This window comes from Papaver somniferum, chromosome 1 (genome assembly GCF_003573695.1).
Source record: "Papaver somniferum cultivar HN1 chromosome 1, ASM357369v1, whole genome shotgun sequence".
Taxonomy (NCBI): Eukaryota; Viridiplantae; Streptophyta; class Magnoliopsida; order Ranunculales; family Papaveraceae; genus Papaver; species Papaver somniferum.
Genome location: NC_039358.1, coordinates 59,950,812 through 59,977,449, shown reverse-complemented (window position 1 = coordinate 59,977,449; position 26,638 = coordinate 59,950,812). Strand labels below are relative to the sequence as shown.

Genomic DNA, 26,638 nt, shown 5'->3' with positions numbered 1-26,638 from the left:
AATTGTTTGGGTGTCTTTTCTCCTTACTGAGCTTGGTGTTTCCTTAAATGAGCCATTCACATTGTTCTGTGATAATACATCTGCAAACAGTCTAGCCTGTAATCCAGTTTTCCATGCAAGGACAAAGCATGTTGAGATTGATTACCATTTTATAAGAGAGCTAGTTAGCTCATCTTTTATGAAGATATGATACACTCCATCCTCTGAGAAGATTGCAGACGTGTTCACTAAAGGACTGGTACATGGAGTATTTCTTTCTCTGGCTAGCAAACTGATGGAGTTTTCTCACTATCAGCTTGAGGAGGACTGTGAGAATATGTGAGTGTGTATTACACACATTTTACTGTCTTAATCATTACAGTTACTGTCATAGTCCTTATTGTCCTAGTAGTTACAACTGTGATAAATGTTTAACAGAAACTGTCTGTGACAGACTGTAACGATTTTTGTTTTTTTTACTCTTTTATTGTTTTTCAGTCTTTATAAGACTTTGTATGGCTGTAATTCATCCTTATCAAAAACTTAATAAAGCTGATCATCTTTTTCAACAATTCTATCAGCCCTAAATTGGTTTAAACCTAATCAATAGATGTGTTTTTCACCAAAAAAAAAAAGAAAAATTCTAGAGACTCGTACTCCATTGAAGATGCTCAAAGACTCATGCACATATGTAAGTGGCATATACCAAACTTTCCAGATTTAGGAGAAATAGCATGATTTTCTACGAAGGGCAAGGCTACCTCAATGGTTTTGTGAATGGTTGCGGAATCCACGAGTATCATTGTGCAAGGGAGCTACATAACCAAAAGAAAAAAAGGAAAAAAAAGAAAGAAGAAAATCTTTTTTTTCCATTTTTTTCTCAAGCGGTCTAAAGGCTTGATTTCTTTGTTGCGACTAAGATCTTGTTTACCAAAAAGATTATTTTGACTTTTTGAATATCTTCCACCGTATAGTTTTCGTGTACATCATATGTACCACTGAAAATCAGCTTTTGTCACACACACATTATTAATGGGGAGCAGTGAGTGCTCAAGTTATAATGCAATGATATGATAGGGCAGGGGACCTTATTTGAGGTGGAAACTGGAGGAGAGGGTGGTGGACTTTTTACGCACAATCCAAATGACAGAAAAGGTAGGGGGTGGAATTAGTGGGAGGGTGGGCTGTATTTTTATTAGACAAAGGTCATTTGTTTTCTTTATGCCAGTCCTACCAAAAAAACAACCAACCCCTAATCCCATCGCAGAACTTTCCATATCTAGATGTCGCCTCGCCTAAAAGACACACAAAGGCAACTGAAAGCCTAGAGAAAAGGCAGAGAAAGATACAAATTAGATTCTTGAAGAAAAGATAAGTCTTTGAGTTATTGAATGGTTACGGTTACACTGAGCAGCATCCTTTCATCTTCTGAATCTCTTCTTTTCTGCACTTCAAAACAAAAAGTAGTTCCATTCTCAGAGAATACGAAGCAAAATCAGGTTTTTTTCTTCCTGTCTCTCCCCCTGTAATGAAATTGCAATTTGGGTTTTTATATGTTTCTGCAATTTGAAGTTTTATTCACTCTCAATCTGAGTATTACTTAGGGTTTCTGTCTCAAAATCAAAGTAAATTTTCCTCTTTGATTTGGGACTTTTTGTCTTTGATGTATGATTGATAATGATTTAATGGATTGATTTTGTGAAATGTTTTTCAGGGTTTGAGAATTAAAAATGGGAATGGAAGGAATTTTGTTAGAAGAGGAAGATGCAAAAGATTGGGTTTATAGAGGAGAAGGTGCTGTTAATATTGTTCTTGGTTACATTGGATCATCTCCTACTTTTGTAAGTCTATATCATTTTTTTTTTAAATTATACATGTTGAATTTTGTTTTCTCTTCTTTTTTTTTTCTTTCAATTTGGGTGTGTTCTTACCCACTTTTTCTTTAAATATTCTACTTTATTGTACTAAAATTCTCTTACTTTACTTTGAAATCAGTAATTAAGTATGGGGCTTAGTAGCAATTCTAAAAAGAGAAATTTGGTTTTTATATAAGTTGATGCAGTAAATAACATTGGAGAAAATGAGGGTTGTCTTTCTTTGATTATTTTTTTTATAATCCTTAGAGAATCAAGGTTGTCGATATCATAGCTGTTACTAGTCGGCGTCATTTGGCTTGTGAATGATATTGTTGTATATGGAATTTGTGTATTATTGAAATGATCCGTGGTGCTCGTTGAAATATAATAGTACTTGGAGGACAGAACCCATGTGTATGGCGAGGGGATGAATAGTGTATAGGTGCGAAAGGGACCGAGTCATTTTTTAGGTCAACACATGGTAGGACTTGTATTACGCCATTTTTCGTGAGAACTCGATTAGGTAAGCACTTTTTTGATCATTTGGGTAAGCAACTAAAACACGTAACGTGTCTCACAAAAAATGAAGTCTTTTAATGATGAAGCAGTTGACATAAAGTTGCTTAGGATTTGCTTCAAACATTGTTTGCAGGTGGTTAAGTTGGTGCATGATTTGGACTTGGAGTTGTATTTCCTAGTTGGGACCTACCAAATGGCATTCACACCATATGTTGCTTTTGGTGAACCAGCTCAAATTGTTCATCAACACTGTTTTGGATTTTAAAATCATGCTTCACATCACTGACTTTATCTATTTTATTTTATTTTTGTTAAAAAAACTAGTTGGTTTGGCAACAGAGTTAACACAGGTGGTAACTGGTTTGATTTGCTTCAGGTTGGGAAAGTGTTACGAATACAAAAGGTTCCAAAGTTCAAAGAGAAGTATACAGTTGGTACCTCAGACTTCTCTGTGCATGAGAAGATTCTATGGAAAGATTCATTTGACCTTGACACATGCAGATCGAGGGATGATGCAGAGCGCTTATATGTGCAGAATGTGATGATCCCCTTGTTAGGATCCGAGCATGTGGATGCTGGGGTATGTATTTTCTGGTAGTACTTGTCCCAGCTTTGATATATAACTGAAGTTTTGCACTGATAAAACTACGGATTTATGGTTGCATAGTTTTCTATTCTATATGGTGTTAATTTGGAACTAGTTTTCAACTTCTATTATACATGGAACTTTATGTTTTAGTCGGGTTTATATTGATTCATGTTTGTAGGTAAACTTTCATCTACTCAAAAGGTCCATAGTTGTGTTATTCATGAGCAATAATGGCATGTTAACCTATTACCAAACCTCTGAATCCTGCTTGATATTGTATTCTAAAATGTATAAACTCAGTTTTGGTATGATGTCTCCTAGCAACTTTTTTAGGGTGATCCTTCTCTCACGAAGATATAAATCTGAGATTTCATGTTATTCCTTAGAATTACCAGAAGCATGTTTGAGTTTATTCTTGCCACATCGCACAGGTACGTGTCTCTGTGTCTCGTGGATTCTTGGAAGCCATAGAAAAGGACCATCTCTGTGAACGTCCTTGTTGGAGAGTTGACGCTGCCAAGGTTAATATCCTTTGTGATTCTGCACTTCTTATCTCGGATCATATCGTTTTTCCAGATGGTATATACTAGCCTTACTTTGCGATTAATAGATATTTAATGTGTATTTTTATGATCGTTACTTGTTGACTGCTTTGGAGATGTTAAAAATATTTTGAGACCCAGTAGTGACATGTTTCCCTTGACAAATCTATTTAGATACTTAGTTGCCAACTTCTATATTTGTTGAACATAGGCTGCAATGTTATCTATCCTTTAACTTATCCAAGGATCAGCATATCTACCTGAATAAGGTTAACTTAAATGGTGTGCAGTTGTCTTAGTCATTCTTACAAGATATGGGGTTCTTTGTTTTTATCAGGTATTCGTAAAGAGGTCCCTTGCATATCGGTGGAAATAAAGGTTCTTCACTTACCTTCTTAGGCTCTTCTGCAAATGCATTCCACTCTTTCTTTTTGATTCCTTATTTGTATTTTAGGGAGCAGCCAAAATGGGGTTGTCTTCCATGTTCAAGATTCTTAGCTGAAGGAAATGCTCTCAAAAGGACCATATCTCGTTTCCGAATGCACCAAGCTTTGAAGCTTCATAGAGGAGAGGTGACAAGTTCAAACCCTACTCTTTCTTTTGAGTTCAAATTACCGGAAGGCCTTCGATGAAAACAGAATGACAGAAACAAAAACAATAACAATAACAAAAAGAAATCTGTAGGACTGGTTCCACTCTCTCAAACATGCAATAATACAGTAACTAACATTGAAGAAATCCTTGTCATTGTCAAAATCTTAAATTATGAATATTAGTTAATGGGAGTATCACAGAAATGATTATGCCAGGTTGTTAAGAATATTGATCGTTGTTTTCGAAATTTGATTATGTACTAAAATACATGTTCCAAACTGGTTTGTCAGACGTCAGGAGTAAGTGAATATGATCCTCTTGATCTGTTTTCTGGGTCTATTGAAAGAATAAGCAGGGCGTTGAAGTCACTCTTTACCACCCCGCAAAACAATTTTCGTGTATTCTTAAATGGCAATCTCATTTTCGGGGGCTTGGGTGGTGGGACAGATGATACTACTGTTAAAAGCAACGAGGCATTTGAAGATAAGATTGGAGATGTAATCCAAGCAGAGTATGGCCAGAGGAAAACAGAATTCTTAGATCTCGTGTCTGAGGCAATTTTCCAGTCAGGGGTGCTAAATCATCTTTTGGAAGCTCAGAAACGTGATTTCCTCGACATAGAAGGAGCAATCCATGCATATTACAATGTTATTTCACAGCCTTGCAGGGTGTGTCAAGATCTAGGTGATAATGAACTCTCACAACGTTATTCGTCGTTGCATTCTCTTTCATCAGAAGAAAGCATAGAGATTGTGAAGGGCTTTCTGATAGCTGCAACTGCAAAAGATTTAAGTATGATGATCAGCTTCAGACCGAGGGAAGAAGGAGACCAAGTGTCCTCATATAACACCATACTCTTAGATTCAACTAACCAATTATTCGAATATAAGGTAATATTACTTCCTGAAGTCTCTATTAAGACTTTAAATTGGCAGTTGATGGTTTACTGCAATATTGATGTAATCTTTCTTTCCTGTTTAGCAAAGCGATTGTGCCTCATCATTTTCTTTAGCAAGTCTTATCTATTTTACGTTTTAAAATAGTTAATATTTTTATTTTATTTTTTTGAAGCAAAAACTAGCTTGTTTCTTTTGTTGCAGGCTTATTTCATTGACCTAGACATGAAACCTTTGAAGAAGATGGAATATTACTATGAGTTGGATCAGAAGATAGTTAGATGCTACAACAGATTGGAGACGGCGGTACATGGGTTTCCTGATTCCCAGGAATGAAGTATTTTGGAGCTACCCAGTTACATTAAATCTAATGAAGATGCGTGAAGCTTTTATTTCATAGCTTTTGGTAGGTTGCTAGAACTGTAACAATAGTGTACTTAACAGCTATTTTGAAGGATTATGCAAATGGTTAAGTTAGCTGGTTCGGTTCATATAAACCTCTTTACTAGGACGTTTTTCTTTTTGAGTGAAATCCCATGAGGATTTAAAACTGAATAAAGCAAGTGCTGTAGCTAGATGATTGCCTTTACTTATAAAATCTAGATAATCATTCTTACATCTGAAGCTTGTCAATTTAAGAGCTATAAGACTAGAAGTAATAGATCACCATTGTCAATTGGGGGCTTAAGGACGGACGGTCGAGGACCACGCTGTTAAGGTTTTTCATTTGCTGTCCCAAGCTTTTAATTTCTAGTACGTATGTACCATGTGCACTGCGGCATCACCAAAATATTATTACACTGTTATTTTCATGTGGCCATTGAATTTACCATCAGGGAGGAATTGCGGAGTAGAATGCATAGTTTCCTGAGAGGAAAGGAGGAACATAAGAAATCCTTCACTGCTGAAAATGATATTTCAGCTACCGAACTTCTCTTCTCTCTCTTTTTCAAGATCTAGACTAGAGAGATGGATTGCAACTTCAATGATTTTGAATTGTCGTGCTCTCTCATTTATAATGTTAGCTGGATGCTTTAATCAACTCCAACATGCAAAGTTGAAAAAAATGGAGATGAAAACAAGTAATAAAAATTTGGTGAATTCTAGATGACCAAATTTTTCTACTGATCTCTTTTTTGTGTTGTTCAATCTTGGTTTTCTCTTGATTCTTACATTCCATTACTTCTCTTGTTTCATATTGTGTGGTGGTGTTGGATCCGAGATGGTGAGAGTAAATGTTATAAGAGCTAATTGGTGGCCCAATTTAAGAACACCTTCTGACATACCAGCATTTACTTGTATAGTCCAAGCATCAATGCACCTTCGTTACAAGTCTCCAACCAATTTTCCATTTTCTCACCAATTCTACATATGCAAGTGGAACTTTGTTCCCTTCATGTAAGTAACAATATTACTGTGCCTCATATGCACTACTGCAATTTGTTTTGCTTGCGCGCTGTTGGAGCATTTTCGATCTATTGGTTGTGATGATACTTGCAAAATCACTTGATAAATAAAAACTTACCCAAATAAACTGGATTGTTCATATTACAATGGTTGGTTGTGATGCTGGTAGATTAAAATCGCGTGGCAATTTTTTTTGGAAATAATGGACATGTCTAAAACTGAAGGCCAAACCCAAAACCTTGGACCCCACATTGAGTCTTTTTATATAGCAACAAGCATTGCTGATCCAACAGTTTCCTTTTTATAGTTTTTCCCTCATAGAACTAAGACAACCATGTCAAAGGTTCTCTTCTTTATACTTTTATTTTATTCCGTCTTTCTTTAGCTCTTGATTTTCATCTTCTTTATGTTTGTCTGTCCATTCCCTGCAAAACTGACACCTTCACCAGAACCTGTACTACTAGATTTCATAGATCTCATCTTTCTTATATTCCTCTATTTTGTTCATTATTTTTCAGCTAGGATGGATAGTACTAGTAGTAGTAATAAATGGAACCTGACTGACTGACTAACTATTCACTTTGTCATTGCAGGTGCAGAAAAGTGTGGTGTCAGTAGATCTTTTATGCTCAAAGTGCAAGAAGAAAGTAATGAAGTTAGTTGCAGGAGTAGAAGGGATAAATTCTATAGCCCTGGACTCTACAAAAAGTACGGTGACAGTTGTTGGACCGGCTGATCCTGTTGATATCATTAAAAAGGTCAGAAAATTCAAAAAAACCGCTGAGTTTGTTAGTATAGGACCTTTTAAACCAGAAGAGAAGAAAGATGATTTGAAGAAGGATGTTTGTCCATATCTTCCAAAGACATGTCAGAGGTGTGATGTTTGGTATGTTGTTGGTGAAGAATGGCACCATCCTTGTTCAATCCTATAAACCATGTCAGATCTTTTCAATGCTTTCTTCAAAATTCCCAGACCACATTTTCAATGGAGCTGACATCTCTAGCTCTTTGGGTAACTAGTTTCATTCTATGCATATCATATCTAGTACTTCATTTCATCTCAAGCTTTTCCGAATGTACGCAGTATGATTTCCCTAGATTTCAATGTAACGAGTATCTTTATTTTTCAAACAAATTTTAATAAGGTCCATCATTGTTCTTCTTCTTCTTCTTCAATCTAAATCTATAATTGAAAACCCCATAGTGGTGGTTGGTTTTCTGGTTCATTTTTTGTGGGTAAAAATAAAAATGCAATAACTGATATTTCCATTGGTGCAGTGTGGCAATAACTACAAGCAGAACTAACCCATGCCCACTGTAGGGCCTTCAACTAATGAGTCTAAAAGTGAAAACATTATGAGTTACTGAATCTGAAGTACAAGTACTGCAATGATTCTCAAGAATTCTACCTCTCATTAGTACTATCTGATCTGAACACACATATCTGGCATGTCAGAATATAACTGAAAGCTTGAAAATTCTATCTGTCAGTATGTGTAAGACCTGACATTAGTAGTACTCTTATCTATTTTTATGTCAGAGTGAAATCTTTGGAGTTAAAACTTAAAAGTACAAAACCTAGTACCTGATTACAGATACAATATTATGGAGCTTCTACAAGTAAGAGTAGAACTCAATGCTGACTTCCAAGCTAATGATTAGGCTAGAATTAGCAGTTGGTTTACTTAACCACTAATCTTAGTGGTAAGCATGCATTATATTAGAGACATGCATTATACTGCAGCAAGTGTGCATATACATGATTTTTCTTTGGCAATGTGTCTCATTTTTCGTGGCATTAGCTAGTATTGGGTCATTGATAGTGTAGTTTGACAATTACTAAGCATTTGAGGTTGCTTTATGGTGGTTCCCCTTGGACTAATTACACTGAACAGCTTGTCAAATTTATTAGTTCTTGATGTGGTTCCCATTGGAAATTTAACAACAAACGACTACTCGATCGATACTGGACTAGGTTACCCTTCACATCTGGACAGCGATCGATTCATGACAACGCTCACACGAGGATTTATATGAATAAAATAAGATGGATTAATCATGAACATCAAGGAAGATAAAGACTTTGGACCAGTGGGGTATGTTAATTTGCAATTGTCTCCATAGAACACATATAATATGAACATAAAGATCACAATGATCGCGCTAGGTAGACGTTATATGCAACGCGACAACTTGAGCCTTTATTCGACAGCTTAAATCAAAATAAAGAATTCGTTTGCAGGTGTCAATATCGTCTAGAGTTCAACGTAGCATCAAATTTAATTCGCTAAAAGTGAGCTTTGTAGGGATAGTTTCAAGTTCAACCTTGGTTGCAACATGTTGGTTATTCATTCACAACTGACCTACAAGGCAAACACTTCACTTTCTTGTCAACCTTTGTTCAACAGGTTGGTTTTCATTTGCAAGTGACCTACATAAAGCATACAATTCTCTTTCTTGCCTACAATGGTTCGACATGTTTGTTCATTTACAAGAACAAACACTTTGCAGAGACCTTTTAACATTGATTATGACAGCCAACCCAAATTCCAACTTCACCAAAAAAAAAGGAAAAAATCATTTGGTCTTAAAGCTTCAAGATTTGCATACTGGTCTTTTCAGCCGTTCTGGATGGCAAACAAGTAGTGCAGCATTATGCAGTTTGGGTTTGGGATATTTTTCTTCTTATTTTTTATCTAGTTCTGCAGTTGGGATTATTGGTTAACTACTGGGAGTAACTGGTGCACCATACTTCACATGAGTGTGACTCCAGCCTCCAGGGTTGTTGAGTTGCTAATTAGAAGCATTTCTTGCATTTCTTGGGCCTACATTCTGTTTTCTAGTGACCGGTCCATAACAAAAAATAGAAAATCCAAAAAAATACACACACCCGAAAAGATAGAAAACGGTCAAGATTTCAGTAACTGAAAGTAATTATTCCCTGATCACAATTATTGACTGTTGGGGAAGGCGAACAACCAAATGATGAAACCTTTAATATATAAAGCCTTTCTAATTCTCAATCTGAATAGTTTCATTTGGAATTGAGCGACAAAGGAAGAACAACAACTTCATTCTCAATGGTGCAAAGGACTGTTTTGAAGATAGATTTCTCATGTCCGAAATGCAGGAAAAAGGTACTCAAGGCTGTCACTGGATTACAAGGTAAATTATACGATGTGATTTCAATTAATCCGTGCAGTGATTTAGTTATGCATTGTTACAGCATTGTTAATTGAATTTTTGTTCTTAGGTGTGGATAAGATTGAAGTGGATGCAGCAAAGAGTACTTTAACAGTTACAGGCGATGCAGATCCTTACAAAATAGTAGTTCGCGCAAGGAAAAGTGTAAGATCTGCAGAAATCGTGAGCATTGGAGCTCCACCACCCCCACCAAAACCAAATGATGCGAAAAAGCCTTCTGAGGACAAGAAAGCTGGTGGCGGTGGTGACAAAAAGGCTGATGGAGATAAGAAGGCTGACAACAAGAAGCCTAATAATGATGGGAAGAAGCTCGAGCAAAAGAATACATCCATGATGGTATATGAAGGTTATTACCCGCCTCCGCCTATACCTCAGCCTCAGCCATACAATATGTATGTTCAAGTAGTTGATCCTGCTTATGAACCCGTCTCGCCATGTTCCATTATGTAACATATAATGTTCTTCTTAGATATTTTAAACAAACACAACTGTGAGGCTAAAGAGATTCAGCTTATTATTTCATCTTAATAAAGTATGAGTCATAATTTTATTCAATCTAGATTTGCCATACTGGATCATTAAGAGAATACAGAATACTAAATTGCCATTTTCATTTCTATTCTCTCATGTGGATCATAACCCGAAAGCTTGAGATCAGACAACACAATGGAATCTATATCCTTCTTCTGTGGGTTGATCTTTAATACCTGCATTGAAATTTTGAAGATAACTTGACAATGACAAAAGGAAAAAAATGAATAAAACTCCTTGTATATTCAGTTTACTCACTGGGAAGGGTTTGGGAAGTTTCTGAAGCTGAAGTTGTAGAGGTTTAATGTGATTATTGTAAATATGAGCATCCCCTATCACATGAATGAAATCACCAGGAACAAGATCTGTGCACAAAGGAAAAATAACAAGTTTTGCATTAAAAAAGATAGACACAAGCTTTTAAACTCAATCTGGTTTAGAGGATCCATATAAAATGCTTACCGCAAACATGAGCAATTATGCGTGTCAAGAGAGCATAAGAAGCAATATTGAATGGCACACCAAGACCCATGTCGGCAGAACGTTGATACATTTGGCAGGACAGCTCTCCGTTAGCTACGTAGAACTGCAGAAAACGGAAGATAACTCGAATTATCTATGAAGGATAAAAGATACTAAGAAGTTAGAAAAATGAATAACTGGTAATATGCTAACCTGTGCAAACATGTGGCATGGTGGAAGTGCCATTAATTTGAGATCCGATGGATTCCAAGCTGACAAAATAATTCTGCGATCATCAGGCTTAGTCTTTATCTTGTCAATCACATCTAACAACTGATCAAAACCTTGCCCAGTGTAGTCAGCATGCATGTCAGTGTACTTTGCACCAAAGTGTCTCCATTGGAACTCATATACGGGTCCTAAATCACCCTCTTCCCTCTCTTGTAATCCAACACTGAGAATACAAAACAAAGCAATTAGATTTGAATGACCAATTAAGGTAGTTCATTTGTAGTGTCAGATAGGTCAAGTGTAGTTGCCTGTCCAGGTAATCTCTGGTTGCATTCCCATCCCAAATGTGAATCCCCTTTTCCTGTAGTTTCTGTCAATACAGACGCAAGAAACATTAGTTGAATCCTGTTCCACTCAAAAACATCTCTGCACCAAATAAAATTTAACTCTTTACTGAAACAAATAAACTTGTCCAGGACAAATCCCAAATCAACCACGCTCATAAAGCTGGTCAACTCAGTCATTTACAAACAACTGAATAATTTCACAGGGATATATGGTAATACCTTTGCATTTGTTGAACCACTGATGAACCACAAAAGTTCTTCAACAACACCTCGCCAAAATACTCTCTGTCCAAACAAAATTCCGACTAGCACCAATCATGAAGTTAGGTGCACAAAGGGGAAAGTAATACCTTACTCGTCAGAAGTGGGAAAGTTTTCCGCAGATTAAATCGCATCTAGTGTAAAAGGACAGGAGAATAACAAAAGCTAAATTAGAATGCATACAAATTACATCTGCACATAATATCAAATGAAATGTTGAAGAGCTTTATTCCTGTTGTACTAGACTTTTCTCATTCTGGTAATACCTGGCAACCAAACTTCGACAGAGTTCCAGTCCCGGTCCTATCTTCTTTCGGAATACCATTTGAAATGGTATCTTTAACCAAGCGGAGGTACAAGAGCTCCTCATGTCTTTCAAAAATCATTTTGGGTAGAAATGAGAAGTTTTCAGAATCAAGTTTACTTTCAAAATCCGCCTTTACAGCATTAGACTCCCCTGCAGATTTCTTGACACGGACGTATGTCACAAAAGTATACCTCATCTTATTTTCTACAATTGGAAAAGATGAATACCAAGGTTGAAACTGTGACAAATCAACCGGAGGAATGAAGACGTCGCACTCAATGTCTGCATCAATTTCAGTTATGTGGACAGCATCAGAACTGGGTGCATTGAGTTCATCCCTACACTCGAAAACATCACAATTATTGCTATAGAGAATCAAAAGAGAATCCTGAATTGAGACGATACACAAAACAGAAGAAGTACTCACTTTAAAATCTCGCCACCTCCTATAACAAACACCTTTTTAATTGACAAACAATAAGGAGATGTTGCTAACAATTCCAAAGCTGAAACCAAGATACCGCAAATTACAACATTCTCAGTAGTACTGATTCCAGTATCAAAACTCTTGGAACGAGTTAATACAACGTTCAAACGACCAAATTGCGGTCGATCTTTAACGGGAATTGTTTCCCATGACTTCCTGCCCATTATAACTGCATTCATTTTTGAAGGATCCGTCGCGGTGGTCACATCATCGTAGAATTTTGCAACAGTAGGCAAATTCCATGTAAATTCCCATCTTTAATAATGCCCAACGTTCGAGTTGCAGCAACAACAACTTCATACGTCCTTTTCGAACTTGCGCCATTCGGAAGGTCCATGAAAGTGTATCCAAATAAATAGTACTACCTGAAGGTGGATAGAAGCAACTATGAATTAAGAGCATCTAGTAAATCAGTACACACATATGCTTGAGAAATTATCCAACAGCTGGTGATGATTTAAGAAACTAAGAACCCTGTTTGCAAATTCCAGGAGTTGAACAAAATTAATGAGTGAATGAAATTTATAAACTTAATGAGACTACAAGATCACCTTATAGAGGATGATCTACAGACCTATTAAGCGGATGGAATGTGCGCCGGAACCAAGTCAACGGTCCAGTATGTTTTCTGAATATACTTTCTTGTTTGATACAGCTTCACTGCATAGATTCTTGGCCTGTTCAAAGCTTAACTGAATTTGAGAATTTGGGTACAGAAAATGAAAACCAGAACATGTGAGGCTTAAGCTTAAGTGCTTAACTATGATTGGGGATTGACTCTGTTGACTTAACTGATTCAGCTTGAAGTAAGCACTGAACAGGAGAAGGGAGATGAACATTTCCGAAAGATAAAGAGAAGTAACAAACAAATAAGACCAAACTGGAAATAATAAAAAAAACCGCCAACATTTAATTTTCTTTTGGCGAGTTGTCTTAAACTAGCCTAGAATTCCAGCTGCATTTTATCCACCCCAGATTCCAGAAAAGTATTTGACTCTTGACTCTTGATATTGTTAAATCCTGCCACTTGCACCGTACAATATAATTATCAAAGAAAAATCATTGAGCCGTTCGAGTATTATGTTAGGCTATTCCTTGATTCAGGAGTGGTAGATTTTTTTTCTACCCAGTTAAAAATAAAATTACCCACTCTTTATTTAGTGCAATTAATATTGAGTTTTGCATAATTGTTACTCCCTCCGTACCTATTATATAGGCAGACTTTTCATTTTTCCTTGTTATCACTATAGTGGCGGAGCCCAAATTTCAAAACGATTTTTTACTTACATGACCTATATTTATTTGTTTGAGAATCATCATAATTGAGTATATGTCTCTGACATTGGGAATATAATTAAAGGTAAAACAGGAAAAAACGTAGAAATTTATAAAATCAAAAAAATTTCTTAATCTAAGAGAATTGGTCCCTCCCCCTATATATATGGTACGGAGGGAGTAGAATACAGATTTTGAGTCATTAACAACATCTCTAGTGCTAATGGCGAAGGTCATCCAATATGAAGATTTTATTAAAGACATTTTCCACTCTTGTGGGACATTATTAGGGGCGGAGCCAGAAACTCTATTAAGGGGAAACAAAATATTTCTAGAGGTGCAAGATAGCAAAAATAGGCTTAGGATCCCAAAATCTTAGAAAATTTAGGTTTGAGATCCAGTTTAGCAGGGTGTGCAATTGCACACCCTTACTTTTAACTGCCTCAGTCTCTCGTTGTTTCCAGATGAAAAATTAATAAAGGTTAGATTTTTAGAAGTAATCTTCAATATCCAAAGTCTAATTTAACAAATCTTAATTCAATACAGAGACAAATAGGCTTTTGGGAAAGATTCTCCGTAAATTTCGCTATTATGAGAGAGAAAAATACTTTTTTTTTTTCTAGAGTTTTTCTCGCGTTTAATCTTTTCACCATGATGTCGTTCAGAGATCATGGTGATATTATGCTTCTTGATCCTTTGTTAGCTAGCCCTAACATACCGCTTCAAGTACTACTGCTCTAGATGTTCAGACGGAAAAAATCATCTCTTATGCTGATGTTAATACCCAAAAATTACTCATAGGTAAAACAATATACTATAAAAGTACTTTCTTTAGGTTCAAAAATAAAAATCGTAGAAAACAAGCCCAAAGCAAGAAATTGGGCATCCGCGTTTTGCTTCGGTTACAAAGAGAGAAGATGGGTTGATCTTAGGGGAGGGAAAGCAAAGAAAGTTGAGGAAATCAATGTGATTGAATTGTTGTGTGTGAGGTTGTCGAACTATGAAAGAAACAGAGATTGAGAATGATAAGATTGTTCTGATTTTTTGAATAGACAAAGGTGCCTATTTATAGTTGTAAGGGGACACCCACTGTTTCCGTATAATTAATGGAAGTCGTGAAGAGATGGAGAGATGGAGATAGTAGAGTTAATGGTAAAGCCACGACAATTATGCTAGGGAAGCTTCCAGAAACATGTAATCCATTACTCTATTACTTTGTTACTTCCTTTAACTACTCTTACTTGTCACCACTACTTGTTATTTCCTTATCATGGGATGTTACCACGCCGCACGTTGCTGTAAACCACCAGACCAATACCAATAAATAATTCCTCCACGTAACATGTTTTTGATTTCTCATAGGAATTAGTAGAGTCATGGACTGTTTTTTTTTTTTATTTTTTGTCCAGGTTTCCACGATGTATTTGATTGAGTAATCAGCCTAAGATAGCCAGACTTTGTTGAAATAACTTAGCTTGAAGAGACAACTTAGTTCCAAAGTTACATGTGACTAATAAGAAGTTTGCCCGTAAGATGGTATTGTTTGCAAGTTTATGATAGTGGCGTATTTGTGGCACTTTAGTGGCATATTTGATTATGCTGGCCGTAATAATACGTAAAGGTACCATAGAAATATCCATGGACCGGGAGGCATGACCAAGTTGGCCAAGGCGACTTTGGAGATTTAGTAGTGCCAGACACCATCCAATGTTGTTTTGGGTCGTTTGGTGGCGTGGGAAATCATCCAAGTTGGTAGCTAGTCGATATGGCATAAAACAACTAAGTTGATAGCTATCCAAGTCGTGGCGCAGGTTATGACCAAGTTGATATCTAGTCAAGTCGTGGCGCGTAGCACCAAGTTGATAGTTCGTCAAATTGTGGCGCAAGGCACCATGTTGATAGCTAGCCAAGTCGTGTCATGGTCATGGGACATTGGACGTATTGGCTTAGATCACTGGCCATGTCGGCATGGCTATGGGGAGAAATTAATATTGTCCTGGGACGTTGGCCATGTTGTCCTAGGTCACTGGCCATGTCGGCCTGGCTATGGCCATGGGTCGCGACTAATATTTGCTCGGGACGTTGGCCATATTGGCCTAGGACATTGGCCATGTTGGCCTGGCTATGGAGCACGACTAATATCGTCTCGGGATGTTGGCCTATGTCACTAGCCATTTCGACTTGTCTATAATACGCGACCGATGTTGACCCGGGATGTTGGCCAAGATGATTTCACAACTTATCTTAGTTATTTGGCCTGACACCTTGGCCATGGCCAAGCGTAGTTGGCATTGGCACTTTGTTTGTAGAACATATTCAAGGAATTCAGCCGTGGAAGTTATGGGAGTCGAAGTAATGTTCAAACTAAATAGCATGTTTTTGATAATACTTTTATCCAAAAATGGTCATATAAGTTCAATCTGAATATTTATAATTTATATCATCAGTATACATTGATGACAATTTGTATACCCGTGCATAAAATAATGAGAGTTCATACGAGTGAAACTCTAAAATCTTGCATGTATATTAAAGGCCATTGTGGCCATTAGTTGGATATGCATTCTTAATTCTCTTGCGGAATATAACGTAGAAGCACGAATCTATAATTCTGATGTCGGGTCAGAAACTCACACATCGTTATTTCATATTTTCACGGTGTATTTGACTAAGTAATCAGCCTAAGCTAGCCAGACTTTGTCGAAGTGACTTAGCTTGAAGAGACAACTCAATTCCACGGTTATGTATCACTAATAAGAAGTTTGTCATAAAATGGCATTGTTTGCAAGCTTATGATAATGGCGTATTTATGACACGCTAGTGGAATATTTGATTATTGTAGCTAGAATAATACACAAAGGTGTCATAACAATATCATGGCCTGAGAGGCACGTCCAACTTGGCCAAGGTAGGAGATTTGGTGGTGTCGGACACCATCCAATGTTGTCTTGGGGCGTTTGGTGGCATGGGACACCATCCAAGTTGGTATCTAGCAAGTCGATATGGCGTAAAACGACCAAGTTGATAGCTAGCCAAGTCGTGGCGCGGGGTATGGACGAGTTTATTTGATAGTTAAGTCGTGGCGCGGGGTACCAAGTTGATAGCTAGTCAAGTCATGGCATGGCCATGGGACGTTGGTCATGTTGGCCTGGCTATGAGGCGCGATCAATATTGTCCCGGGACGTTGTCCATGTTGGCCTAGGTCACTCTCCATGTCGGTCTGGCTATGGGGCGCGATTAATATTGTCCCGGGACGTTGGCCATGTTGGCCTAGGTCCCTGACCATATCGGTCTGGCTATGGGGCGCGATAAATATTGTCCCAGGACATTGGCCATGTTGGCCTAGGTCACTGGCCATGTTGGCCTAGGTCACTGGCCATGTCGGCCTGGCTATGGAACGCGATTGATATTGTCCCGGGACGTTGGCCATGTCGGCCTGGCTATGGGCGCGATTAATATCGTCCCGGGACGTTGGCCTAGCTGTGGGACGCGACCAATGTTGTCTCGGGATATTGGCCATGCTGATTTGGCAGCTTAGTCATGGCCAAGCGTAGTTGGCGTTGACATTTCGTTTGTAGAACATTCAAGGAATTCTGTCGTGGAAGTTTTACGACTCGAAGTGATGTTCAAACTAAATAACATTGTTTTGATAATATTTTTATCTAAAAATGGCATAAAGGCTCATTCTGAATATTTATAATTTATATAATCAGTTTACACTGATGACATTTACTATATCAGTGCATAAAATATTGAGAGTTCAGCCGAGTGAAATTCTATAATATTGCAGGTATGGCCATTAGCTGGATACACATTTTTAATTCTCTTGCGGAATACAACATGGAAGTACAAATCTATAATTCTAATGCCAAGTCAGAAACTCATACATATTTATTTCATATTTTCGCAGCTGGGCAAAGGTAATATTACAATTTTTTTCCTTATCAAAAATCCTTCATCAACAGCTTAGATAGTAACCGACCCTAAACTCACACATATTCTTTCTTCAACTCGGTGACATGCCTGCATCAACAGTAATGTTCTCTCCATCAAAATATCTGAAGATGAGTATCTCAAAGTTGTTGAGGAATGTAAAAACAACTTGAGTGGTCATTTAATCTTTAAAAAGTGTACTCCACCTTTGAAGACTAAAGACATATATAAAGAAGAATTTCGCCTTCTGATATCTTCTGGTTAATTTACCTTTTGGGTAGCTAGAGGCTATTTGTGTTTTTTGTTTTAATTCTCTAGAGCCAACTTCTGTAAAAAGAACTGTTGGTTCATTCTCTGTGGGACCATGTATGCTTCATTTGCAATGTTGGACTATAGATCTCAGTCCTGAAGATCAAATAGAAACCTTATAGTTCAGGTTGGGTCGCATATTTGTGGCGTAAGCGATAAATACGGTCGTAAGAAAACCATGTTGAAGATTGTTAGTGTCGTTAAAATACCATTAAACATGGATGATAACACACTTACCCAAGCTTACGGTCACTTTGCTAGAGTTCTTGTCGAAGTCGATCTTTCTGAGAGTTGAGAGAGAATAATTCAAATTAATTCATAACTTATTTTTCTTATGAAGAATGCCTTCATTTTGTACTTTTTGTAAATCGATTGGCCACAGTCCATATGAATGCAAGCGTCATCCCAGTATAGCTAAAACAAAAACTGTAGCAGCAGAATGAGAAAGATGATGATCAGATACCAAATAAGCAATATATAGCAAAAATTGTGAAAGAAGTCTTTAAGAACAAAACTAAGATATTTAATTAATGAGTTGTCGGGAACACAAATTATTAGTGATTCTACTGATTATATGGTAGTGGTTGCTGAAAAGACTTCCCATACCCGAGAATTGGATGGTTATGGAAACTGGAGACAACTTGACTCATAAACCACACATTCTGGACTATGATACACATCTTTTACAACCCTGGTTCTGGAACCCACTTTTTTGCATATTTTTTACCTGTCCATTTAATGTTGTTTGCATTGTGATCACTTGTATCCTCTTGAAAAACAGCAATAGATGTGGGTTGATCTTCAATTGTATCTATGGAAATGAAAAGAAAAAAAACACACCTTTAGTGGAAGAAAAATTCAAAAATAACAAAGTACGGCTAGGACGTCAGGTTAAAACCAAACTGGAACAGATAAATATGACTATGATTCCTAGTCTTAGACAGTCCTGAGACTTATTGGACGATTTGTTTGACGACCCGGAAAACCAACCATATATGCGTCTACGTCGGGGGTATCCTAACCAGCGCCGACTATATTAATGGACATTTAATACTTAATTACGACTAAACCAGTCAAATCATAGGTTACGACCAGATAACCTAACCAGCGTAGACAACATTAAATTTGATTAAATATTTCAATGCAACATGGGTAAAAACCTGGTCGTAACAATGTACCTACGGACGATAGTATTTATCGTTTCAGCTGTAAGTCCCATTTTACGGCTAGAAGCTCATGATAACCAAGTCGTAGCTCACCGTTACAGACCAAAATTCATGATTTCCCAGTTGTAAACAGGTTCGACGGCTGGAAATCTGGGATTTTCGGAAAATTAAAAGTTTATGTTACTCCATGACTCCTTTTTTTTCCTGTTAGTCAGCCCCAAAAACCCAACCGATGCAACCCCAATAATAGATTTCATATTTCAGATGAAAGGGATAAATCTATGCATATTGGCCAGGGAGTAGATTTTAAGTAAGTGATGAATTTTCAGGATGAAAGAGTACATTTGGGTCAACGGGAAAGTTTCCGGTGATTAGGCACATTTTGGTCGTAAGGAAAAATTTTGGGTCGCGTAATGATTTGCAAGGCACAGTCATATTTTGGATCTCGTAGCAATTTGAAGTCATCCGGTAGCTTTTGTGTTATAACGGCAGAGGGTTATGTTGCATACTTTTTAGGTCGTAAGATCCAATGGTAACTATTGAGTTTGGACGAGGATTTAAAATAACGAAGCAGATTCCTAGTTTTCGAATTACGGTATATATAAATTGTTATAGCACTGCTCGGTCGATCTCGCAAGCGTTGCTATCTCAAGCTTTTTTGTCAAGTTTAGTTGCCAAAACTATAAGTCTTAATTTCTAGTCTACTTATAGCTAAGTCTCGGATTAGGATAGAAAGTGTAGTTGGGCATTAGACTTCACGACGTTCATCGATTGAAGACAAAGAACTACTAAGGAGAGCTTGTGGAACTTCATCAACAAAAGGTATGTGGAGAATTGAACTCATCTATCACTCAAAAGTCTATCTACTCTATCTCCTATTTGAGACAAAAGTCGTATAGCTATATAGACTTCAATTATGCACATTTGATATTTCGAGCTGAGTTTAACTCGCATACATATTTCTCGAAATATGTGTTGGTAAGCTTTCACTCTAACCAAGTTCATCTTATATTCTTGACGAAAGCCAAAAGATGATCATGTGAAAATCGCCTTGTAACATCTTACATGATTTGTGTGAGACTGTCATTTGATGTAGACTCGGAATGTTTCGTATTGATCGTTTGATCACTTGAAAATTGCTTTGAAGCTAATAGTTTGTGTGAGACACCTATTGTCGTCTTCCGAGAATGTTTCAATGATTGAAATGGAGTTTAGAACAATTAGATATAAGCATAGTATGCGTACTAGCATATATGTAATCCAAGTCCGGGAACCATAGTATGCATACCCGTATGCGTATTGGTTGGTTTAGTGAAAGTCCGGGAACCTTGTACGCATACCGGTAAGCGTATTGGTGTGAGGTTCAGGTCCGGGAATTTCTGCTGAGTTTGGAAGGTATGAGTACCCGTTCGCATACTGGCGAACCCAAACTTAGTCCGGGTAATTAGGTATGCGTACCCGTATGCATACCTGAGTAAGATAAGTTCTAAAATCGTTTTTTTCATGAACTAATACATTTATATAATAAGGAATGCAATCTTTTGCAAATCGTGGCTATAATGTTTATGACTTGATTCGAGTGAATCAAAATCGATTTTGCTTCAATTGTGTCTTGTATACTTCTATGAAAATGTAAACAATTGAACAACTCTAGAACTAGTTTCAATTGAGTCATTTGAACTAGTTATGGTTAAGATGAATGAGGTTGATATGAAAGTGTTCATATGGATAACTTCGGTTAACTATTGTTGATCCAACAAAGGTGTACATGTTTAGCTACGGTTACTCATATCTAAATGAAGTCACTTTTCATTTGTGTGTAACAAGCTAAGTTCGATCTAACAGTTGAAATATATTATCTTGAGTCTAATCAGGTTTTCATCTAACGGTGAATATTGAGTGCTTTGTTACCAAGGTAGCATTGATTGCAAACTCTGATTTGAAGACTATATAAAGGAGAACTCTAGCAACTGGGAAACCTAATCCTCACACATCTTGTATAATACTAATTGCGACTAGAGTCGATTCTCCTTTAACCTTAGTTTTTTCACGAAACCATGTAGGTTAACGACTTGAAGACTTCATTGGGATAGTGAAGCCATACCCAACTATTTTCTATGTAGTTGCATGTTCTGATCTTGCTGTTTTCTATCGTGATTGAGTACTATCTTCTCTAAGATTTGCTCGAGATTTAATCTCCTATAAGCAAGATAAAAAGTAGTCACAAACATCTTCGTCTCATCGTTTGTGATTCCATAATATCTTGTTTCGCTACCATACGATTAAGATTATTGTGAGGTGATTGATATTTCTAGGATGTTCTTCGGGAATATAAGTCAGGTATATCAATTGGCTCCTGTTCACCTTGATTTATCAAAAGACGGAACAAAGATCATATGTTTATCTGTGGGAGACAGATTTATCTATTCAATAGAATTTTCTATGTGGGACAGATTGGTTTATCAAGTCTTCGACTTTGGGTCATACCAACTCTTAGTTGTGGCTGAGATCATATAAGGGAATCAACTGCGCAGAATCCGGCGTGGTTCTAGAAGCGTAAGGAACGTGATTATACCTTGATCAGTGTGAGATTGGTTAGGGCTCAACTACATTCCAGTCCAAAGTTAACTTGGAGTAGGCTAGTGTCTGTAGCGGCTTAATACAATGTAGTGTTCAAATATGGACTGGGTCCCGGGGTTTTTCTGCATATACAGTTTCCTCGTTAACGAAACTTCTGGTGTCTATATTATTTCTTTTCCGCATTATATTTGTTTATATAATTGAAATATCACAGGTTGTGCATAAGTTCAATCAATTGTGAATCCAACCTTTGGTTGTTGATTAAATTGATTGACACTTGGATATTGGTTTTTGATACCGTCCAAGTTATTTCTTATATTCAATCGGGCTCACAAATTCCTATTTGTCTGATTGCAGATTGAATTGAGAAATTGATATATAACTTTTTGATATACTTTTCTTAAGATTGAGTCTGACTATCTAGTTGATTCTCTTGAAAGTATATCGGATTTAGTCCATACACATTCCTAAGCGAAATATTGGGTGTGGATTTTAGACCCCCGCCTTTTCAATTGGTATCGAGCAGGCAAACACATTTAAGACCTTATAAGTCTGTGTTTGTAGCGATCTAACTCTATGGACATAGGCGTTATCTCTATAAACGTACCGCCAGTCTTCGATGGCTCGAATTACTTATGGTGGAAAATTTCTATGCGTGCCTTTTCTCAAGCATGTGATTTTCAATCATGGGTTTACGTTGTTAATGGCCATGATCCTCCGGTTTTTACAATAGGCACTGTAACTATTACATAGGATATTGGTGATTATGATGCTGTCGAGATTCTTGCTGCAAAGAAAAATTATGACGGATTGAATGTAATCATCCATGCCATTACCCCAGATCTTCAGCACCATGTGACTATGTGCGCTCGGTATAAAGATGCTTAGGATATCTTAGAAACCGTATTTGAAGGGAATACCTGTCAAAAAAAGCTACGCTTCAACCTAAATTCTGATTGGGAAAACCTTCGTATGGCAGATGAAGATTCATTTGATGAGTTTAACCACAAAGTGTCTGAAATTGTTAGTGCATCTTTTGCGTTGGGTAAGACTATTCCTGAAAAGGACATTATGATGAAAATTCTCAGATCATTGCCATCTAGATACGATTCTAAGAAACATGCCATCGTTGAAGGAAACAACCTTGATGTTCTTTCCAGAAATACTCTTGTTAGAAAAGTTAAAATTACTTGATCTTGATAAGAAAATAGTCAGAACATCTACGTTCAAAGATGTGGCCAACACAAGTGAATCTTCTAACTTGTCTTGGGATGATGAATGTTGTTCCTATCATGTTGATTTTGATAAATCACTGATTACACAAATGATCAAGGATATTGTAAGAAGATGCAAAAGATGTGAGAATAGTCTGTCTCTGGTTAATGCTTCAGATGATTCAATACAAGAAACATCATCCCAGGTTGTCAAAATCGTGCATGCTTCCGATGTGTGCAATGAACTTTCAGCTCTCACAGCAGAAACTTCTTCCTACTCAAATTCGGATTCAGAGTTTGAGTCTGACACTGAGATTTTTTAATTCTTGGATAAGTGTGGAGAATTTCACCAAGAAAATCTCCAACTAAAGGCTTCGTTTGAGAAACTTGATTCATCACTTCAGGTGAAAAATCTTGAGATAGATTGTCTTAATGATGAATTCATCATAACCCTGTCTCTGAAGAAAAAAGAGATTAATACCCTTAAGTGTGACCTGCAAAGGTTTTCTGGAAGTTCTGACAAAATCTCAGCAATGTTATTCGGTCAGAAGTCTTTTGGAAACACAAATGGTTTAAGGTTCAAAAGCAAAACTGTGAGCACAAACACTGTGAGCACAAACAACTCATTTGTTCCAACCGGTTTTGGAATAGTTAATGATGAATGTCGTGATAAAAACAGGAGGCAAATAAGCAAGACGTTAAATCTTCCTTGATTTGTTCGTTTTGTGGAAATGCAAATCATGTCCAAGATAAGTGTTGGAAATTCAAGAGGAATCACAAAAGGATTGCCAAACTTCAAAATGACATGCAAAGAATGAATCTGGCCGTGTGTAATCAACAGGGTATTCCTGAAAACAAGAAAAAATCCAAAAGAACTATATTCAGACGAGGTAAGAAGTCTGTTTATACGATGAACCTTGATATATCACTGTGTGATAAAATATGTGAGCATTCGGCTCACTCCGTCACTATTTAATACTAGTGATGTCTGCATCCTCGCCTTTATCTTGAAAAAATGAGGATTGCATCAAGGTTGCTCAAGTTAATTTCTTATTTTATTTATGTTAAGAAAATATCTTCTTGTTAAAATGTTCAAAGTTCTTCTAGGGTTTGGCTGTCCATAGGTCTATTTATATTCATTTGTGATCAAAATGCCCTTCACTTCTCTTATCATTGAAAGATACAGTTTCATGGCTCCTGTGACTAGAGGTACCACAAAAAGGGATGCAGTTGAAGCAGTTAATATCTTTGTGAAGGAATCATTTCCTCAAGGAAGAAGAAGAAGAGATCCAAAAATGATGGTTCTTCCTCTAACTGCCTATTGTTTGTTTGTTATTCTGATAATAACTTTATAGGTATGGTGAAGGATTTCATCAACAAAAGAAATGATTTGAATCTCAAATCATTTTATCTTTAGAAAAGATAGCTCACTATGAACGTATGTTGTCTCTAACAAAGAACACCTTGTGTGGACTGAAAAGAGAACTTAGTGAGTTAACTGATATTTCTAAAGATCTTGAGGAATTGAACGATCCCATAATCAATGAGTTTTTCAATAATGAGAAGGAATTCTCAGTAGATGCTCTGAGAAATCTCTACAATGTCTAGGAAACATCTTATGAGAATTTATTCTTGTTTTTTAAGAAGGATAACTAGGGTTTGGAATAACAATTATTGTAAGTACACATAGCTATTTCCAACGATTTTCATCTTGCACTGTTTTTAGATTTATTTATTTAAATTCTAAAGTTTATCTGGAAGATGATTTTGCAGTATTAATCTTTATTGTTTTATATATTGCAACTTGTTATGGGACATGTGAGTTTGCGTCCGTGAACTATCATTGTCCCATATTTGCTCAAAAGTTAACTCTATCATATGTCTTTATTGATAAAAGATAGAATAAACTTTTGACAACAAAAGTTAAGCCTATTATGTCATTATGTAAATATTGATGAAAGATAGGATGAACTTTTGTCTACAAAGATTAAGTCTATTATACGTCTCTATGCAAATATTGATGTAAAATAGAATGAATCTTTGAATATTCCTCAGTATTGGTCTTTCCCTGATCCACATCCTTGTGTAAATGTTGTGCGGCTCCATAAGTTATCTTATGTGATTATTTATGATTAAATTAATCATGGGTTCTCTTGTGGTTACTTTAATTGAGTATTTTGGATACAAATTCATGTTTCACGTGATGTGTTAATGTCCAAAGAAATCCTTATTTTCTTGTGAAAGTAAGGTCTCTCTTGTTTTTCTTTCGGGAACGACATTTTATGGGAGAGAGTTCTTAATTGAACTTGTGCTTAATTGCCAAATCTTTGTGGGGAGTGCGGCTGTGGAACATTGAAGAAGTTTTCTTGTATCTTTATAAAATCCTTCATGAATACACTAGTTTTGGCTATGTGAAATCATCAAAATAAATTTGATATGTTCTCTTTTGGTCATGAAGTATCTCTATGGAAATTTCATTAGGATCCCACTAGTTTTCGTGCCTTTGCCAATTTATATTGACAAAAAGGGGGAGAATTAATGTGTAGTTCACACTAAAAATACATATGGTTTACGAATCATTATGTAAGGGGGAGTGGTTTTCATGTGAGATGAATTATTGACCAGTGGGGAGTAATACATAGCACCATAGTATTGTTTTCAAAGTTGTGATACAATTGGACTTTGATGTTGTGTAATAATACTATGCCACTGTATAACAATGACTGAGAACAACTGTTTTCTCATTGTTATAGCTACGGATCTTCAACAATGATGATGCTGAGTTGAACACGTCCAGAATCACTGGAGGACTTGGAAGTGACAAAGATTTCGAGTAATGTTGAAGAACCAAGGAAATCAAACATTTGGATTGAGAGTTACAAAGTTTACTTATTTTGTAATCCATATGTATTGATAGTTTTGCCACTAAGATTAACAAAGGGGGAGATTGTTAGAGCACTGCTCGGTCGAACTCGCAAGCATTGTTGTCTCAAGCATGTTTGTCAAGTTTAGTTGCATAAACTATAAGTCTTGATTTCTAGTCTACTTATAGCTAAGTCTCGGATTAGGATAGAAAGTGTAGTTGAGCATTAGACTTCACGTCGTACATCGATTGAAGAAGAAAACTACTAAGGGGAGCTTGTGGAACTTCATCAACAAAAGGTATGTTGAGACTTGAACTCATCTATCACTCAAAAGTCTGACTACTTTATCTCCTATTTGAGAAAAAAGTCGTATAACTATATAGACTTCAATTGTGCACATTTAATATTTCGGGTTGAGTTTAACTCGCTTACATATTTCTCGAAATATGTGTTGGTAAGATTTCTCTTTAACCAAGTTCATCTTATATTCTTGACGAAAGTCAAAAGATGATCATGTGAAAATCGCCTTGTAACATCTTACATGATTTGTGTGAGACAGTCATTTGATGTAGACTTAGAATGTTTTGTATTGATCATTCGATCACTTGAAAATTGCTTTGATGCTAATAGTTTCTGTGAGACAGCTATTGTCGTCTTCCGAGAATGTTTCAATGATTGAAATGGAGTATAGAATATACGTACTTGCATATACGTAATCCAAGTCCGGGAACCATAGTATGCATACCCGTATGCATACTGGTTGGTTTAGTGAAAGTCCGGGAACCTTGTACGCATACCGGTACGCGTACTGGTGTCAGGTTCAGGTCCGGGAATTTCTGCTGAGTTTAGAAGGTATAAGTACTCGTTCGCATACTGGCGAACCCAGACTTAGTCCGGGTACTTACGTATGCGTAGCCGTATGCATACCTGAGTAAGATAAGTTCTAAAATCAATTTGTTCATGAACTAATACATTTATATAATAAGGAATGCAATCTTTTGCAAATCGTGGCTATAATGTTTATGACTTGATTCGAGTGAATCAAAATCGATTTTGCTTCAATTGTGTCTTGTATACTTCTATGA

The 26,638-nt window shown here is 36.7% G+C and overlaps 3 protein-coding genes and 1 pseudogene across 3 annotated transcripts; 3 read left to right on the top strand and 1 right to left on the bottom strand.

The window, feature by feature from the left end:
• Window positions 1-1,214: 1,214 nt before the first annotated feature.
• On the top strand, window positions 1,215-5,593 carry LOC113288466 (inositol-pentakisphosphate 2-kinase-like). Its single transcript, XM_026537510.1, has 8 exons — window positions 1,215-1,478; window positions 1,694-1,820; window positions 2,731-2,934; window positions 3,375-3,522; window positions 3,823-3,863; window positions 3,947-4,057; window positions 4,370-4,969; window positions 5,180-5,593. Exons 2-8 carry the CDS (start codon window positions 1,710-1,712, stop codon window positions 5,309-5,311), a joined length of 1,347 nt encoding a protein of 448 aa, XP_026393295.1. The 5' UTR covers window positions 1,215-1,478; window positions 1,694-1,709; the 3' UTR covers window positions 5,312-5,593.
• Window positions 5,594-6,693: 1,100 nt separating this feature from the next.
• Window positions 6,694-7,543, top strand: LOC113288475 (heavy metal-associated isoprenylated plant protein 2-like). Its single transcript, XM_026537519.1, has 2 exons — window positions 6,694-6,725; window positions 6,976-7,543. The coding sequence occupies exons 1-2, from the start codon at window positions 6,717-6,719 to the stop codon at window positions 7,312-7,314; spliced, it is 348 nt and encodes a 115-aa protein (XP_026393304.1). The 5' UTR covers window positions 6,694-6,716; the 3' UTR covers window positions 7,315-7,543.
• A 1,889-nt stretch (window positions 7,544-9,432) lies between these two features.
• On the top strand, window positions 9,433-10,109 carry LOC113329493 (heavy metal-associated isoprenylated plant protein 43-like). Its single transcript, XM_026576369.1, has 2 exons — window positions 9,433-9,547; window positions 9,636-10,109. The coding sequence occupies exons 1-2, from the start codon at window positions 9,463-9,465 to the stop codon at window positions 10,034-10,036; spliced, it is 486 nt and encodes a 161-aa protein (XP_026432154.1). The 5' UTR covers window positions 9,433-9,462; the 3' UTR covers window positions 10,037-10,109.
• On the bottom strand, window positions 10,063-12,549 carry LOC113329501 (annotated as a pseudogene).
• Between the last annotated feature and the right edge of the window lie 14,089 nt (window positions 12,550-26,638).

Coding starts and splice junctions, on each gene's coding strand:
- LOC113288466 (XM_026537510.1), top strand. CDS start 1,710: ATGGGAATGGAAGGAATTTTGTTAGAAGAGGAAGATGCAAAAGATTGG. Junction 2,935..3,374: donor CCGAGCATGTGGATGCTGGG/GTATGTATTTTC, acceptor CACATCGCACAG/GTACGTGTCTCTGTGTCTCG. Junction 3,864..3,946: donor GCATATCGGTGGAAATAAAG/GTTCTTCACTTA, acceptor TTTAGGGAGCAG/CCAAAATGGGGTTGTCTTCC.
- LOC113329493 (XM_026576369.1), top strand. CDS start 9,463: ATGGTGCAAAGGACTGTTTTGAAGATAGATTTCTCATGTCCGAAATGC. Junction 9,548..9,635: donor GGCTGTCACTGGATTACAAG/GTAAATTATACG, acceptor TTTTGTTCTTAG/GTGTGGATAAGATTGAAGTG.